Source organism: Raphanus sativus, unplaced genomic scaffold (assembly GCF_000801105.2).
Source record: "Raphanus sativus cultivar WK10039 unplaced genomic scaffold, ASM80110v3 Scaffold1394, whole genome shotgun sequence".
Classification (NCBI taxonomy): Eukaryota; Viridiplantae; Streptophyta; class Magnoliopsida; order Brassicales; family Brassicaceae; genus Raphanus; species Raphanus sativus.
In genome coordinates, this window is record NW_026616706.1 from 1 (window position 1) to 17,500 (window position 17,500).

Here is a 17,500-nt window from a genome sequence, read left to right on the forward strand (position 1 = left end):
AGAGAGAAGAACTCCAAAGTGTTTGACCAAATTGACTATGGAAGAGACTTTCGTGCCGTTTGAAGGAATCAAGAATGATATGAAAGGCAGACTCATGTGCTATAAGCAAGACTGGACCGGAGGATTCAAGGCTGGATTCAGGTAAATTAATTTTACCGATGAAGGAATGAATATTCCATTTGATTCTTCTATATGAATATTTACATAATCTTCTTCTTCTAATTGGGTAGGATTCTGGCTCCCACCACTTACATATTCTTCGCCTCTGCCATTCCTGTCATCTCCTTCGGTGAACAACTAGAAAGAAGCACCGGTAAGTTGCTTCTCAACCAACAAAGTTTCCACCTTTTTTTATCAAATATTTGATTTTGGAAAATCTGGCAGATGGAGTTCTCACGGCTGTTCAGACCTTAGCATCCACCGCCATCTGCGGCATCATTCACTCCGTTATCGGAGGTCAGCCACTGCTTATACTCGGTGTTGCTGAGCCAACTGTCATCATGTATACTTTCATGTTTAACTTTGCCAAGGCCAGACCTGAACTCGGACCAAACCTCTTCTTGGCTTGGTCTGGATGGTAAGAGTCCTCTTTTGTGATTTGCTTAAAATAGTAACCATGTTCTTTAAGAATGGTGTGTGGTGTGTAGGGTTTGTGTTTGGACTGCTTTGTTGCTGTTTGTGATGGCTATATGTGGAGCTTGTTCCATCATCAATAGGTTCACCCGTGTAGCTGGCGAATTGTTTGGACTCCTTATTGCTATGCTCTTCATGCAACAAGCCATCAAAGTAGTAACCTTTCCCACCACCATGTTTGTTTTCATCTCTAATGCATTTGATTTGATTTGATTGATCCAGGGGCTAGTGGATGAGTTTCGCATCCCCGACCGGGAGAAATCAGAAGCTCAAGGAGTTCTTACCTTCCTGGAGGTTTGCTAATGGGATGTTTGCTCTGGTTCTCTCCTTTGGCCTTCTTCTAACTGGACTTAGAAGCAGAAAAGCCAGATCATGGCGGTACGGTTCTGGTATGTGAGTGACTAAGCTTAGATTCTTTTAGTATTCAGATGAAACATCTAACTGACTCAGTTTGATGCAGGCTGGCTCAGAAGCTTAATAGCTGACTATGGTGTACCACTCATGGTGCTAGTGTGGACTGGTGTCTCCTACATTCCAGCAGGAGATGTTCCAAAAGGAATCCCCCGGCGACTTTTTAGCCCTAATCCTTGGTCCCCTGGTGCTTATGGAAACTGGACCGTTGTTAAGGTTCTGTCTTTTACCTTTACGTTCAACTAAGATTTAAAGACTTACAAATGTCTAATGACTTGAACATTTTTCAGGAGATGCTTGATGTTCCAACCGTCCACATAATTGGAGCTTTCATTCCAGCGTCAATGATTGCTGTGCTTTACTACTTTGATCATAGTGTAGCTTCACAGCTTGCTCAGCAGAAAGAATTCAATTTGAGGAAACCTTCTTCATACCATTACGACTTGCTTCTTCTTGGGTTCCTGGTAAGCATGTGGAGAAAGAAAAGACTTGCATCATATCTCAATATTTTTCTCTTTGGGGGCTTACTGGTCATATAATCATTGCAGACATTAATGTGTGGTCTACTCGGAATCCCTCCATCAAATGGTGTCATTCCTCAATCTCCAATGCATACCAAGAGCTTAGCAACTCTTAAATATCAGGTAACGTTACTACTCACCACAGTCTTATTTCCCCCATGATTTTTCCTGAGTTCTGAGACCAACCAAGCTTGGCTCTCTTTGCAGTTGCTTCGTAACAGACTGGTTGCAACAGCAAGAAGAAGCATCAAAACGAATGCGAGTTTGGGACAACTCTATAACAATATGCAAGAAGCTTATCATCACATGCAAACACCATTAGTATACCAGCAGCCTCAAGTAAGAGTATCTCTCCCTTTTTTTTTTTCCAATAGAAGACATAACTAAGAATAGCTTCTTTTGCATTTGCAGGGTTTAAAAGAACTGAAAGAATCAACAATCCAAGCAACTACACTCACCGGAAACCTCAATGCTCCGGTTGATGAAACTCTGTTCGATATAGAGAAGGAGATTGATGATTTGTTACCAGTGGAAGTCAAAGAACAGAGGGTAAGCAACTTCCTTCAGTCTACAATGGTAGGAGGATGCGTTGCTGCTATGCCTATCCTTAAGATGATTCCAACATCAGTCCTTTGGGGTTATTTTGCCTTCATGGCCATCGAAAGCTTACCAGGAAACCAGTTCTGGGAAAGAATCTTGCTTCTCTTCACAGCCCCAAGTCGTCGCTTCAAGTAAACTAAAACCTCCACTCTCATTCAAGGCCTCTCTTTTTTTCTGTGGCTCATTCGTTTCTGTTTTTGCAGAGTTCTTGAAGATTACCACGCAACATTCGTTGAAACAGTTCCATTCAAGACGATTGCAACGTTCACTATTTTCCAGACGACTTATCTCTTAGTCTGCTTTGGCCTCACGTGGATTCCAATTGCAGGAGTTATGTTCCCTTTAATGATCATGTTCTTGATTCCCGTACGACAGTACATCCTCCCTAGATTCTTCAAAGGAGCTCATCTTCAAGACTTAGACGCAGCAGAGTATGAAGAAGCTCCAGCTTTACCCTTTAATCTCGCAGCGGTAACCCAGTTACTCTTATTTTTATCTACTTTAGCTTCTTTTTTTTTTTATATACTTGGTTTGTAGCAGGAAACGGAGATTGGATCGACAACTTCGTATCCAGGAGACTCAGAGATTCTTGATGAGTTTATTACACGAAGCAGAGGAGAGTTTAGACATACGAGTAGTCCTAAGGTCACGAGTTCGAATTCCACTCCACTCAATAACAGGAGTTTGTCTCAAGTGTTTAGTCCACGAGTGGGTGAACTCAGGTTGGTCAAATGAGTCCTCGAGTTGTCGGGAATAGTCCTAAACCGCCGAGTAATGGGAGGAGTCCTTTGAACCAGTGCTCTCATTGAACTGAGAGACTATATATATTCAAGAAGCTCAATAAGACAAAACCCCAATGAGGCTGAGTGTTTAACTAGTTAATTAATTTGATCTTTAGTTCTTGAAAAAAACCCAAAAGGCTTCTTGAATCTCTATTTGGTTAATGTGTGTGTTGTGTGTGTTTATGCCCCTTACCTGGTGTTTGATCTTGACGCTTGAGAGTTGAGTCTGTAAAATCTTACCTATATCGTAATATATGTAATGATGCGAGGCAAATATGTAAAAGATTTTAAATTTCAACGATAAGTTTATATGATCGGCTGTAACAATCGTGCTAGTTGCTACATTGTTCATCAGAAAAGAATAGTTGTTACAATGTATTTTCATTGATAGTACTGACAAAAAGAATTTAGAAAAAGACAGTACATGCTTCTAAACTGCATGTAATAATTCACGCTTTCCCTTTTGATTTATTTCCCACGCTTGTTTTCCTTACCGGATTTATTCATGTATGAACCAAATAAACGTATGTATGTAAGCGTAACATCATAGTGTATTTAATTTACTGACAGTTGATTTGCATGTGTGGATAGATCATGCACATGTAATCCTTAACTTTGTAGAATGTGTTGGTAGCAAATGCATATGAGCATGAAGAGAGTGGCTATCTGGTTGAAATTTTATCATGTCCTTGTGGTACTTTACATATAAAACAATACAAGGGTCAAACACATATTGGTACTTAATCATGTCCTTTGGTACTTAATCAAACATATAAATTTATTTAAACCTAAATTATACATTATAAAGTTTGAAAGCATTTAGTAAGTTTTGGATAGGTTCTAGAAATAATGGTGATGATTGGTTCGACTGTGGTTTTGAAAATTTAGATGTAAAAGTTTAGCTGTATATAAATTGGTTGTAGCAGTAAAGTTGTTACTGTATATTTTTTTGTAGAAATTTTTGTTGTAGTTAAATTTGTTGTAGCTGTAAGTTATAAGATGTAGATATTTTAAAATAAAATATGTGAAATATGTAACGTATATATAAAATAATTAACTTTTATCAATTAAATAATTTATACTAATAGTTTTTATAAATTATCAAAGTTTATTGTTATTTAAAATGTGATATGTAAATAATATAATTATGTTATTTAAAATATTTTAATAAAAACACCCAAAACTGAATTAAATATTTATAGATGTTTTTAATTATGATTATTTAATTTATTTGATATTATAGATATTTTTTTATTTACAGATTCTACAGCCTATAAAAAAAGCTTTAAGTTTTTTTACCTAAAATACATAAGAAAAAAAATTACTTTATTTTTTTTGTTGTAGCTTTAAAAATAAAACTAAAGGAGACAAAAGATCTTCTTGACGTAAACCTCTTTCTAGAGCAATATTTCCTTTTGGCTGTCCATTCATGAGTACTTTGTATTTCACCGATGTGATACACTTCATAATTCAGGTAATCCATACCTCAAAGAAGCCCATTTTTGCATTACAGCCTCAATAAACGACCCATTTCATATCCGTTTTAATGGCCATCATTTTGTTCCTTCCGCTCGGCTTAGTTTTTAAGGCATGGAACATCTCTTGCGCAATTATGATATTGTCCGAAATTCTTTTTAACTCGTAGTATTCAAATTCTATTACAAAATCAAAAACAAACAACTTATCATATATATGTATATAGATGCAAATACAAACTATAAAACAAACTTATTTGGAAGCAACTAACATCTCGGTTTGTGATATATAAAAAGTTTAAAATAATTGATTTAGTTACCGATGTCACAAAAATACACGTCTTTTTCTATCACACATCTATACAGAGCTCCAGTGTTAAGGGTACTTAATCTGGAGTAGTAGATATATGGATGACCTACAAGAAAGTGATTTTCGGTTCTTGTGAATAATATTAAATCACGTAGAAAAATCATGTGGTGATTACATGGTCAATAAACAAAACTTTCGAGCCCAAAAAAAATTAATGCACCATCCTTTGCAAGGAATAGAGTCCACATGCCGAGTGAACAGGTGTGCGAAGCCCATTAATCGTGGATGCACGGACGTTACAAGGTGGTATTAGATCCAACCCATATTTGTGTGGAGCCCTTGTGTGGTTCTCACTAACATTGGTAGTGATCTTATGCCGCGACGAAGACACATTCTGTGAAAGAGGATGAATTGTAACATCCCATTTTTAATATATAGAAAAGTTTAAAAGAATTGATTTGGATATATTACATCAAAATGCAATTGCCTTCCAGTCATACATCTAGAAAAAACTTCAGAGCTAAACGTGCTTGAGCTGGAGTAGTAAAAGAATGAGTGACTTATCGGAAAATTATTCACGATATTTTGTGAGTGAGGCCACATCTTAGCAAATATCATGTGGTGATTACATGGTCAATAAACAAGAGTTTCGTGGTCTTAAAAAAATTAATGCACCGGCCGTCTCACGGAATGGAGATTGTGGGTATGGAAAACCTGTAGAAATCGAAATCTACACATTGCTATAAATCTAAAACATGTAAAAATCAGAATCTACATATTAATATAAATCTAAAATTAGTAGAAATCGATTTCTAACATGTTTAATATATTCTACCTATTTTAGAATACATGTTCTACAGATAAGGATAATATTATAAAAGAATATTTGAGAATATTTTGTTTCTTATTTATTAATAAAAATCGATTTTAAAAAAAATCTTTTTTTAAAAAAATCTTAAAAAAAAAAGAATTTTTTTTTTAAATAGAAAATCGTTTCAAAAATCGATTTAAAATAAATAGAAAGATCGTGATATATTAATTCTAATTTTTTGAGATTTTAATTTCACCCTTTTTGTAAAAATTATATTTTAATATTCAAAATTAGTTTTTAATTGTAATTTCGAATTTATTTTTTGACATTTTTTTATGTTTTATTTTTCTTTTAATTATAGTTTTAATTTTAATTTTTTTAACTTCGAAACTTTTTTGAGATTTTTAATTTAAGTTTTTAATTCTTTTAGTAAAAAAATATATTTTAGTATTCAAAATTAGTTTTTAATTGTAATTCAAAATTTTAATTGAAATTTAAGGGCAATATTGTCATTTAAAAAAAATTAGTTTAATAAGATATAAAGCAAGAGAGATTAGACTAAAAGGACATAGTTATTATTTTTTTGGGTTAAAAAATCAATTTTCCCTATATTTTATTTGACACACATTTACAAATTATAAACACAGTAAAAATTTATGAACACAATATTTGTAGAATAAGACGCACACCTAACAAACAATCAAGATTTTAGTGCCAGTCAATGGTGTTTTTTCTTGAGGATCTTTTAACGTTTGACAAGTACTGGAGTTATTAGACTTTTTTTTTTTTTGCAAATGGCCTTTGGAGTTATTAGACTTTTCACGTTCGAAAGACATTTCCACTATTGATTAGGCGACAGATCTTAAACATCTTGATGGAAGTTTACTAAAATTAAAATAACTAATTGTCCTTTCCATATAAAAGGTAATGTTAGTATTTATACTCACGAGGCGATTAGGTAGAGATAACTCATATATAGCTAGAAGAAATTTAAGTTTATTTATTGACACAATAAAAACAAAAACCAAGTGATATATGTTGTATGTATGTAATGTTAATCACTTAATTGTACGTGCTCGCATTTTTGTGTATACGGTTCTGTATTTCGTTTATAGGTTGTATTGGGGATATATTATTGTTATAGATAAACATAAGGTTTTATAGATAAGTCTTGTGTTAATATCAGATAAGTCCTAGTGATCTCTGTATATTCTTTGCGTATGTTAAGGGCTATGGCCGACATCGAGTCTGTATAAATACATTGGCATTGTTAGCCTAATAAAGCATTCACTTTCGGTATCAAAATCTACATGGTATCAGAGCGGAGATCCTAAATCTCTGTGTTTTTTATTTAACGTGTGATTCTTCATCTAAAAGAAACACGATATGGCTGACAAGCAAGTTGCTGGATCAGAAGAAAAGAAGGACGAATCTATTGTTAGATCGCCTTACACCTTGTACGGTTCTGATAATCCCGGAGCTGTCATAACCTCTGTTCTTTTGAATGGAGAGAACTATAATGAGTGGTCTTCAGAGATGTTGAATGCACTCCAGGCTAAAAGAAAACTTGGTTTCATCAAGAGTACTTTGAAGAAACCTGATGAAAGTAGCGTCGACTTGGAGAATTGGTTGACGGTTAACTCGATGTTGGTTGGATGGATCCGAGCTTCCATTGAACCTAAAGTGCGTTCCACTGTGACTTACATTACAGACGCACATCAGCTATGGGAGGATCTTAAACAACGGTTCTCTGTGGGAAATATTGTTCGTGTTCATCAACTCAAGTCTCAACTCGCATCGTGTAGACAAGAAGGACAAACAGTGTTGGAATATTTTGGGAAGTTTTCCGCTTTGTGGGAAGAACTGCAGGTGTATCAACCTGTCCATGTGTGCTCCTGTGGAGCTGCTGTGGCTATGGCCAAAGAAAGAGAACAAGAAAGGATTCACCAGTTCGTTATGGGATTGGATGACTCGCGTTTTGGAAGCATGTGTACTAACATCATTGGTCTCGATCCGTTGCCTTCTCTTGGGGAGATTTACAACAAGATGATAAGGGAGGAACAGAGGCTCTCTGCTACACGTACTCGTGATCAACAGCAGGAAGCAGTCGGGTTTGTTGCTAGACAAAGCCCTTCCTCCTCTTCGCGACGAGAAGACTCCACAGTCAAAACTGATTCTCAAAACAAAACAGAGAATTCTATTTTGAGATCACGGACTCTGTGCTCTCATTGTGGCAAGTCAGGTCACGAGAAGAGAGATTGTTGGCAACTGGTGGGATTCCCAGAATGGTTCACCGAACGCAATGGAGGTCGTGGACAGAATGGAGGATCCAGAGGCAGAGGAGGTCGTGGTGTTTCTGGTGGTCGCGGTCGTGGGCAAGCAAACAATGCACACTCAATGAGCTCTAATTCCTCATTCCCGGAGTTCTCAGCTGATCAACTCCGTGCTCTCAGTCAAATGCTTCAAGAAAAGGCCAATGTCGCTTCATCAGATAAGCTCTCTGGTAAGAAATATCTTGGTGATGTAATACTCGACACCGGTGCTTCACATCACATGACCGGTGATCGATCTCTTCTTACGGATATCGTGACTATACCTCCTTGTTCAGTAGCTTTTGCTGATGGGAATAGAACTTTCGCAGTTCAGATGGGTTCATTTCCCTTAACGGACAAGCTTAAGTTGCTTAAAGTGTTATACATGCCTGATTTAAATTGCACACTTATATCTGTTGCAAAGCTTCTAAAACAAGCAAATTGTTTGGCGCTTTTTACTGACACCATCTGTATTCTGCAGGACCGTTTTTCGAGGACTTTGATTGGAGCCGGTGAGGAGCGTGATGGTGTGTATTACTTTACAGATATTGTCTCAGCGAAGAGTCATCGAGCTACTGGGGAATCAGATCAAGTTTTGTGGCATCGTCGCTTGGGACATCTGTCGTTTTCAGTGCTTTCTGATTTGTCGTTTATTTCTTCTAAAACAGTTGGCTAAAGTCCTTGTGACACTTGTTTTCGAGCCAAGCAAACTCGTGAGATTTTTTATGAAAGTTCAAATAAAACAACAGATTGTTTTCAACTTGTTCATATTGATGTTTGGGGTCCGTACTGAATCCCTGCTACTTGTGGAGCTGTTAATTTCTTGACTATCGTAGATGATTATTCAAGAGCTGTGTGGACTTACCTTCTTTTAGAAAAATCTGAAGTCCAACACGTTTTCAAGAGATTCATTGCATATGCGGACAAACAATTCAGTAAACCAGTTCGTATGGTTCGTAGCGATAATGGAACCGAGTTTATGGTGCTCTCTTCATTCTTCAAAGATCACGGCATCGTGCACCAAACATCATGTGTTGATACTCCTCAACAAAATGGTAGAGTTGAGAGAAAACATCGTCATATTTTAAACGTCTCTCGCTCTCTATTATTTCAGGCTAATCTTCCAGTCAAGTTTTGGGGAGAAGCTATCTTGACAGCAGCCCACCTGATCAATAGGACGCCTACTGCTCTGCATAAGGGTCGCTCACCTTATGAGCTACTTCACGGAGTAAAACCAGACTACAAGTTGTTGAGGGTTTTCGGCTCAGCTTGCTATGCTCACAGAAGGTCTCGAAACAAAGACAAATTTGGCCAACGTAGTAGACTTTGTGTTTTCTTGGGCTATCCTTTTGGTAAGAAAGCTTGGAAGGTTTATGATATCGATCGAGAAGAGTTTATTATCTCTCGGGATGTGATCTTCAAGGAAGATACTTTCCCTTTTGCGAAGCCCAAGCTCACTGCTACTCTCAGACCAAATCCGGTCTCTTACGATGATGATTGGTTGATACCTCCTTCTAACGACAGGGGGAGTACTGCTGCTACTCCTCTAACTGCACCTGCGACAGAACAAGCTCAGCATCATCCCTCAGACTCTTCCGCTGCAACAGAAATTAATACAGAACAAGCTGTAGTCGTTCCTGCTCCATCGCTTCCTGCGACTGATACAACAACTACTACTGGTGTGGACGTTTTGGAAACTGTTCAAGAAACAACGGTTCCTGTTCCAGGCTCGCTACCTCAGCAAGTTGATGCTGCACCTCTCGGTAGAGGTCTTCGTGATAAGACCAAGTCTGTTGCCTTAAAGGATTATTATCTCTATAACGCAGTCTCTGCACCTGAAAGTAATACACATCACGCACCTCCACCGTCTCCTTCATCGTCTTCGTCTCCCGGTCCAGGTACTTCTCGCTATCCTCTGTGTGAGTATATTACTGACAGTCAATTTTCTCCTCTTCATCGTGCTTTTATAGCTTCTGTCACAAGTAACTCAGAGCCAAAGAATCTCAAAGAAGCAATGAAATTGAAAGTGTGGAGAGATGCAGTCAGTAATGAAGTTGTAGCTCTGGAAGGTAATAATACGTGGGACATCACAGTCTTACCTCCTGGAAAAGTTGCAATTGAGTGTATGTGGGTTTTCAAAATTAAATTCAACACAGACGGAACAATCGAGCGTTACAAGGCACGTCTTGTTGTAAAAGGAAACAAACAGATTGAAGGTGAAGATTTTAAAGAGACTTTTGCTCCTGTAGTCAAGATGACAACAGTGAGGTCTCTGTTACGACTTGTTGCTGCAAATCAATGGGAAGTCTATCAAATGGATGTCCATAATGCATTCCTTCATGGTGATCTCGAAGAAGAGGTATACATGCAGCTTCCTCCTGGTTTTCGTCATTCTCATCCTGGCAAAGTGTGCAAGCTTAAGAAGTCTTTATATGGTTTGAAACAAGCTCCTCGTTGTTGGTTCAAGAAACTATCTGAGTCTTTGCTTCGTTTCGGGTTTGTTCAGTCTTATGAGGATTATTCTCTGTTCTCCTATTCACGTAAAGGGATTGAGCTTCGTGTACTGATCTATGTTGATGATCTTCTTATCTGTGGGAATCACCCTCGAATGCTTCAGAAATTTAAAGAATATCTGAGCAAGTGTTTTGCGATGAAGGACTTAGGCAAGCTCAAATATTTTCTTGGGATTGAAGTTAGCCGAGGACCTGAGGGAATATTCATCTCACAGCGAAAGTATAGTTTGGACATTGTGGCTGACACGGGTAATCTCGGTTCTAAACCTGCTCTCACGCCACTTGAACAAAATCATAAGCTGGCTGAGGCAAAAGGACCTTTACTTGACGATCCAAAGAAATATAGAAGACTCATGGGAAGGCTCATTTATCTTCTCAATACTAGACCTGATTTGTGTTATGCTGTACATCTTCTTGCTCAGTTCATGAAAGCCCCACGGGAGGAGCATTGGCTTGCAGCCTCAGGGTCGTTCGTTTCCTCAAAGGCACACCAGGACAGGGCATTCTTCTCAAAGCCGATTCTGATGTTACCTTGACTATCTATTGTGATGCAGATTGGGGTTCATGTCCCTTGACTAGACGTTCTTTGAGCGCTTTCGTTGTTATGCTTGGAGGCTCTTCAATTGCGTGGAAGACAAAGAAACAGAAGACTGTTTCGCACTCTTCGGCGGAAGCCGAGTACCGTTCTATGGCTGTTGCACTTCGAGAGACTAAGTGGATTCGTCGTCTACTGAAAGAGTTGGGAGCTGAACAAAAGATGCCTACACGATTTTTCTGTGACAGTAAAGCTGCCATACACATCGCAGCTAATCCAGTTTTCCATGAAAGAACCAAACATATTGAACGGGATTGTCATTCAGTAAGAGATGCAGTCAAAGATGGCACTATTATTACTCAGCATATTCGAACAGACTCACAGATTGCCGATCTTCTAACTGAAGCACTAGGACGCGTTCCATTTCAGACTTTATCATCCAAGTTGGGTATTGTGAACCCACACTCTCCAACTTGAGGGGGAGTATTGGGGATATATTGTTGTTATAGATAAACATAAGGTCTTATAGATAAGTCTTGTGTTAATATCAGATAAGTCCTAGTGATCTCAGTATATTCTTTGCGTATGTTAAGGGCTACGGCCGACATCGAGTCTGTATAAATACATTGGCATTGTTAGCCTAATAAAGCATTCACTTTCGGTATCAAAATCTACAGGTTGCCTATAGTTTATCTACATCGCTTCAAGTTTGGGAAGACAATTCGTTGGATGGTATTTTCAAGTGGAGTCTTATTCTGCGCCAATTACATTTTCTTACGAGCAAAATACAATTAGAATTCTTGTACTATATTTTTCCTTTATGACCATCCCCGAACATGTGAATATTCTTTGCGATGTTTAGTACGGGGAAAGTGTTACTACTTTTGTTTATTTAAATTGAATTAGTGCCACAACTTGCTACCCCTTAGACTTGGATGCAGCGTCTGCTATTCACTGAGAAGGACGTGAAAAGTAGTGCTACGGATACCAATCGACGGTAACACTTTCACGTAAATAACCTATTAACTGGTAACTAGCTCACTGGATACCAATCGACGGTAACACTTTCATTCCTAGCAAAGAAAAATAGCTGATCAGATTTGAAGTTAACTTTTAATAAGCTAAAATTCCAAATATAACATCATCTTCCGTCTAGCTTAATTTGAATTGAAACCTAACAAAATTCGTCAGTTTCCTCTCAAAGTTGTACACAATATTTGATATTACTAAATGTGTTTATACTGCTTAGATAATCGAATGCATTATTTTATTTTGAAAATTCATATCTTCAGTTATAATTTGATGCATATAGTTTCTTTCAAAATGTTAATAGAAAGAATGGTCAATAATGCATGCTATGGATTTCAGTATATAAATACTAGCCTTGAAAAGTTATTTAGGTGTAGCAAAACTGAAATCCATCAACAATGTCCGGAAGCAGGCAAGTGCTTCATTCATTTCTCAAGTATTTATAAACACCTATACATGTTTTTAGGGTTAGTATACACAACCTTTTGCTGACGATTAATATATTCCGTGAATGTAACTGTTAAAATAAACCAGCAGATTATATGGCAAGGTCGTAATCATAACAGGTGGAGCCAGTGGATTGGAGCCGAAGCCGCTAGGCTCTTCACTGAGCACGGAGCTAAGGTGGTCATCGTCGATGTACAAGAAGAGCTTGGTCTAAGCGTTGCCCTTTCCATCGGAGAAGATAAGGTTACTTACTATCACTGCGATGTTACAAATGAGATGGAAGTGGAGAACGCCGTTAAGTTCACCGTCGGAAAAGTACGGAAAACTAGACGTTCTATTAAGTAACGCCGGCATCATGGACCAGCCGGGGAGCGTCCTCGACTTGAATCTCGAAACAGTTCGACCGAATAATGTCGGTAAACGTTCGTGGTGCGACTGCGTTTATAAAACACGCTGCACGAGCCATGGTGGAGAAAGGCACGCGTGGGTCCATAATATGTATGACGAGTTGTGCCGCAGAGATCGGTGGCTCGGGAGCTCATGCTTACACGGCGTCGAAACATGGGCTTCTTGGGCTGGTTAGGTCGGCTTGCGGGGATTTAGGAAAATATGGGATTAGAGTTAACGGCGTCGCACCGTATGCGGTGGCGACGAGGATGAATAGCTCCGATGAGGAAACGGCGAGGACGCTGGAGGAATATTGTGCAGCCACAGGGATTCTCAAAGGGGTGGTGCTTAAGGTTGGCCACGTTGCTCAGGCTGCTTTGTTCCTGGCTTCGGATGATTCGGCTTACGTTAGTGGCCATAACCTCGTCGTTGATGGCGGTTATACTGTCGTAAGAACGTGGATTGGACTTTTCTAAACAATAAAACCAGGCATTTTCTTGTTATGTCGCTTTTCTTCACCAATGAGGACTTTTGCTTTCGAGTAATCTGGTGTCTTTTTGAGACAAATATAATAATAATAATAAAGGCTATCAACTAAATACAAGATCATATTTGTGCTGATCTAGGAGCTCGTGCTGATACAAGATAATATCTATCATATGTTGCGATAAGGCTATGTATATATGAACTAGGTGTTCTACCCGCATTTGCGGGTTTAATAAATTTACAAAAATTGTAAATAGATATTATCAATTCAAAATAATTAGAATAAATTATTGTTATGTTTTTGAAATATTTAATATTCAATTAAATATTAAACAATTTATATATGATAAAAATTATTTTAATAAAATATATTTTATTATATAAAATAAACTTGAAACCATTCAAACACATAAAACTATATACAGTGATTTATATGTATTTTTTAAAAAATATTCTGATGTAAAATACTTTTAGATAACATAATATATAATCTGTTAGATAATTATGATTATTAATGAAATTCATTTTTAATTTATAGATAATTATATATTAACATATCTTACCAAATTATTTATTAAATGTAATTAAGACTTATTTTTAACTTGAAAACGAATAAATCATTTTACAAATAATATAAATATTTTTGAATTCTTGACAAACTGTTTTCAAAAATTATTACAATGATTGATCTTGATTGTGTTAAGAAATTTATCTTAAAAAAATATACTATTCATTGTATCTTATGTATATATCAAAATAGAATCGATTTTGTATTACAAAACAAAATATAATATACATAATATTTAATATTACTAAATAAAGATAATATAAATTTAATTATGATATTATTGTTATTATTTTAATTACTCACAAGATACTGATAATGAAATTATCAGCTAAACTACTAAAACTATTTATTAAAATTAATAATTTAACATATAATATGATTTATCCTAAAATTATGGAGAGCATAACAAATCATCATAATATTGAAATTACTAATTGAAATTATTGAAAATATTGACAAATAAGCAAAAAACCTTAAAACTATGGAGAAGTTGACACATAAGCAAAAACACTTATAAATATTTTTGAATTCTTTACAAACTGTTTAAAAAATTATCACAATGAATGGTTTTGATTGTGTTAAGAAATTTATCCTAAAAATATATCATTCTATCTTATATGATTTATATATATATATATATTATATATATATAATCGGTTTTATATTACTAAACAATATAATATAAAAATATACATAATATTTAATGTTACTAAAATTATAACTAATATAAATTCAATTATGATATTATCATTAGAATTTAATTACTCTCAAGATAATGATAATGATAAATTATCAGATAAACTACTAAAATTATTTATTAAAATAATAATTGAATATAAAATTTAATTTATCCTAAAATTATGGAGAGTATGACAAATCAGCAAAAATATTCAATTACTAAATGAAATTATAGAAAACATTGATAAATAAGCAAAAAAAACTAAAACCATGGAGAAATTGACAAATAAGTCGAATCACTTCGTAAATAATAGTATAGAGATATATATTAAACTAAGAGGAACACATTATAGAAACTTATAACATTAGTTTGCTAACCATAAATTAACTAATTAATTAAGAAGGTGAAAAAGAGACGTCTCATAAGAAATGTACAAATTGTAGTTTTTAACTTACGAAGCTAGAATATGATAATTTGTTAAACGTGAGGTCCTATCTCAAAAAAAATTTTTTTGTTAAACGTGTCAATAAAACTAAAATCATAAACATACACTCTCTATAAACTTCTAAATCCACGTGTTAAATAATTATTATATGATAATTTTGAGCTTGAAATCTATAAATTAGTACTTTGATTTTTTTTTATGAAAAAATTAGAAATATGCAGTGGAAAATATTTGAACTTGGTATATTATGGGTGCATAGGCTGAGTTTTTACCATATGAGCCACTGAAAATTTATTAAAATCTATAGATAAGTAATTTTCCTTGTATAGTCATCAATGACCCTAATTTTTAATAGATTTGTACTATTTACTTTATACTAAAAATAAAAGCAACTTATCAAGAAAAAATGTTTTAAAATATTAATATGTAGCAAGCAGAATATGTGTTATCATAGGTGGGAGAAATATATATATCAAACTTTAAGAGAAAATATTAATTTATAATATCAAATATATCTTAGATTAATTTTTCAAAAATATGCAGATTCAGTTTAAGAAATAATAATGTGTAATTTAAGGAACAAGAATATTATAATGAAGTTATAAATTATAACAAATTAAATAAAGATTATCTACCTTTTTAATTACTTTTTGCTGGAGTTAGTTTAGTATATATATTTATCCTTGATGTTGTATCCTTTGTATATATAACAATGTCAGGAAGCAGGCAAGTGCCTATCTTTTTCAAACACGCATATTTTGATTAATCCATTGGACAATTATCTAATTATTTACTTGATCTCTATATTACAGAAGATTGGATGGCAAAGTCGTGATTGTAACAGGGGGAGCCAGCGGGATTGGAGCAGAATCTGCTAGGCTGTTCACTGACCACGGAGCTAAAGTGGTTATTGCTGACACACAAGAGGAGTTAGGCCAGAACGTCGCCGTTTCAATTGGTAAAGACAAAGCAAGTTATTACAAATGCGATGTCACAAACGAGACAGAGGTAGAGAATGCTGTTAAGTTCACCACCGAAAAGTATGGAAAACTCGACGTTCTGTTCAGCAACGCCGGCGTCTTAGACACGCCGGGAAGCCTCCTCGACTTGAATCTCGAACATTTTGATCGTGTAATGGCGGTTAACGTTCGCGGTGCGGCTGCGTTTATCAAACATGCAGCACGTGCCATGGTTGCTAGTGGCACACGTGGTTCAATAGTTTGTACGACTAGCGTTACGGCGGAGATTGGTGGTCAGGGACCTCATGGATACACAGCGTCGAAGCATGGGCTCTTAGGGCTGATTAGGTCAGCTTGTGGTGAGTTGGGGAAACATGGGATTAGAGTAAACGGCGTAGCGCCGTTTGCGGTGGCGACGGGGATGACTAGCCGTGATGAGGAGACGGCGAAGCAGGTGGAGGGATATTGCGAAGCGATGGGAATTCTGAAAGGTGTTGTGTTGAAACCTAATCACATAGCGGAGGCTGCTTGTTTCTGCTTCTGATGATTCTATTTATATCAGTGGTCATAATCTAGTTCTGGATGGTGGTTTTAGCGTCGTTAAGCCTCTTTAAAATAAAAGAAGTGTGGTTTTAAACTCTAAGCCTATGTAGGCGTAATAAAAATAATTGTCCAAATAAAGATAACCTTTTTGATATTTAAAATTCAAGTAATATATATAGCTTGTACTAAAATAAAAAGATATCTACTTTTAAATACATGCAAAATTATTATAGTACTTTTTATTTATTTTATTTTCATATCAAAGTTCCAATTTTTATTTTCTTTTGTCCAATTCCATTTTGTTTTAGATTATTGATAAAGAAGATTTTAGTTATTGAACATTATATTCCATTCCAGAATTATAATATTCATCAAGAAAGATTTATGTATCACAGGTTTAATGTTAACCATGAAAAATCATTATGTTGACTGAATCTAGAGCCTATGCATTTTACACGGACGGAAACTCGAACCGAAATCGATCCAAAAATACCCAATCCGAAACCAAATAATAATTTATAAATATAAATCCAAATTTTTTTTTCTGAAAGAATCGAAACCGAAAAGTTTCGACCGAAACATACCCGAACCTAAAAAGAACGGATCCAAATAGACCGATCATATAATAATCGATTCATATCTGACTTTAAAATATGAATATCCAAAATTTTGTATTCTATTTTATTATATTTTATAATTTTTTTTGAAATATCTTTTTGTTAACAATTTTTGTTATTATTTTATAACATTTTAAAATAATATGAAATTTTAAATGTAAAATTTTAGAGTTCAATAATATTTTATTTATTAATAGTTATATTTTTAAGTTATTTTGTAAAATTGTAGATATATATGCATATTTTGACTAAATTTAATAATTAAAGTTTGGACATTTCGTATTCTTTTTAAAATCCTAAATACCTGATCCTGACCCGGATTCAATAAGATTCAAAAATTATGAATATTTTACATGTATTTTAATTACAGATCTAAACTGATCGAGAGAGAAAAACTAATCCGAACCAAAAAATTTCAAATAGCTATTAGATTCAAA

At 35.3% G+C, this 17,500-nt stretch overlaps 1 protein-coding gene and 2 pseudogenes across 1 annotated transcript; all 3 read left to right on the forward strand.

Annotated features, from left to right (window-relative positions):
* The first annotated feature begins 6 nt into the window (after nt 1-6).
* LOC108847775 (boron transporter 1) lies at nt 7-3,261 on the forward strand. Its single transcript, XM_018621106.2, is given in 14 exon segments — nt 7-141; nt 231-313; nt 385-577; nt 648-786; nt 856-891; nt 893-1,022; nt 1,094-1,260; nt 1,335-1,508; nt 1,593-1,688; nt 1,773-1,904; nt 1,977-2,296; nt 2,369-2,636; nt 2,706-2,886; nt 2,889-3,261. Coding segments are annotated over 14 exon segments (2,109 nt in total). The 5' UTR covers nt 7-37; the 3' UTR covers nt 2,975-3,261.
* Nucleotides 3,262-12,330: 9,069 nt separating this feature from the next.
* On the forward strand, nt 12,331-13,242 carry LOC130504169 (short-chain dehydrogenase reductase 3a-like; annotated as a pseudogene).
* Nucleotides 13,243-15,748: 2,506 nt separating this feature from the next.
* LOC130504170 (short-chain dehydrogenase reductase 3a-like) lies at nt 15,749-16,517 on the forward strand (annotated as a pseudogene).
* Nucleotides 16,518-17,500: the final 983 nt, after the last annotated feature.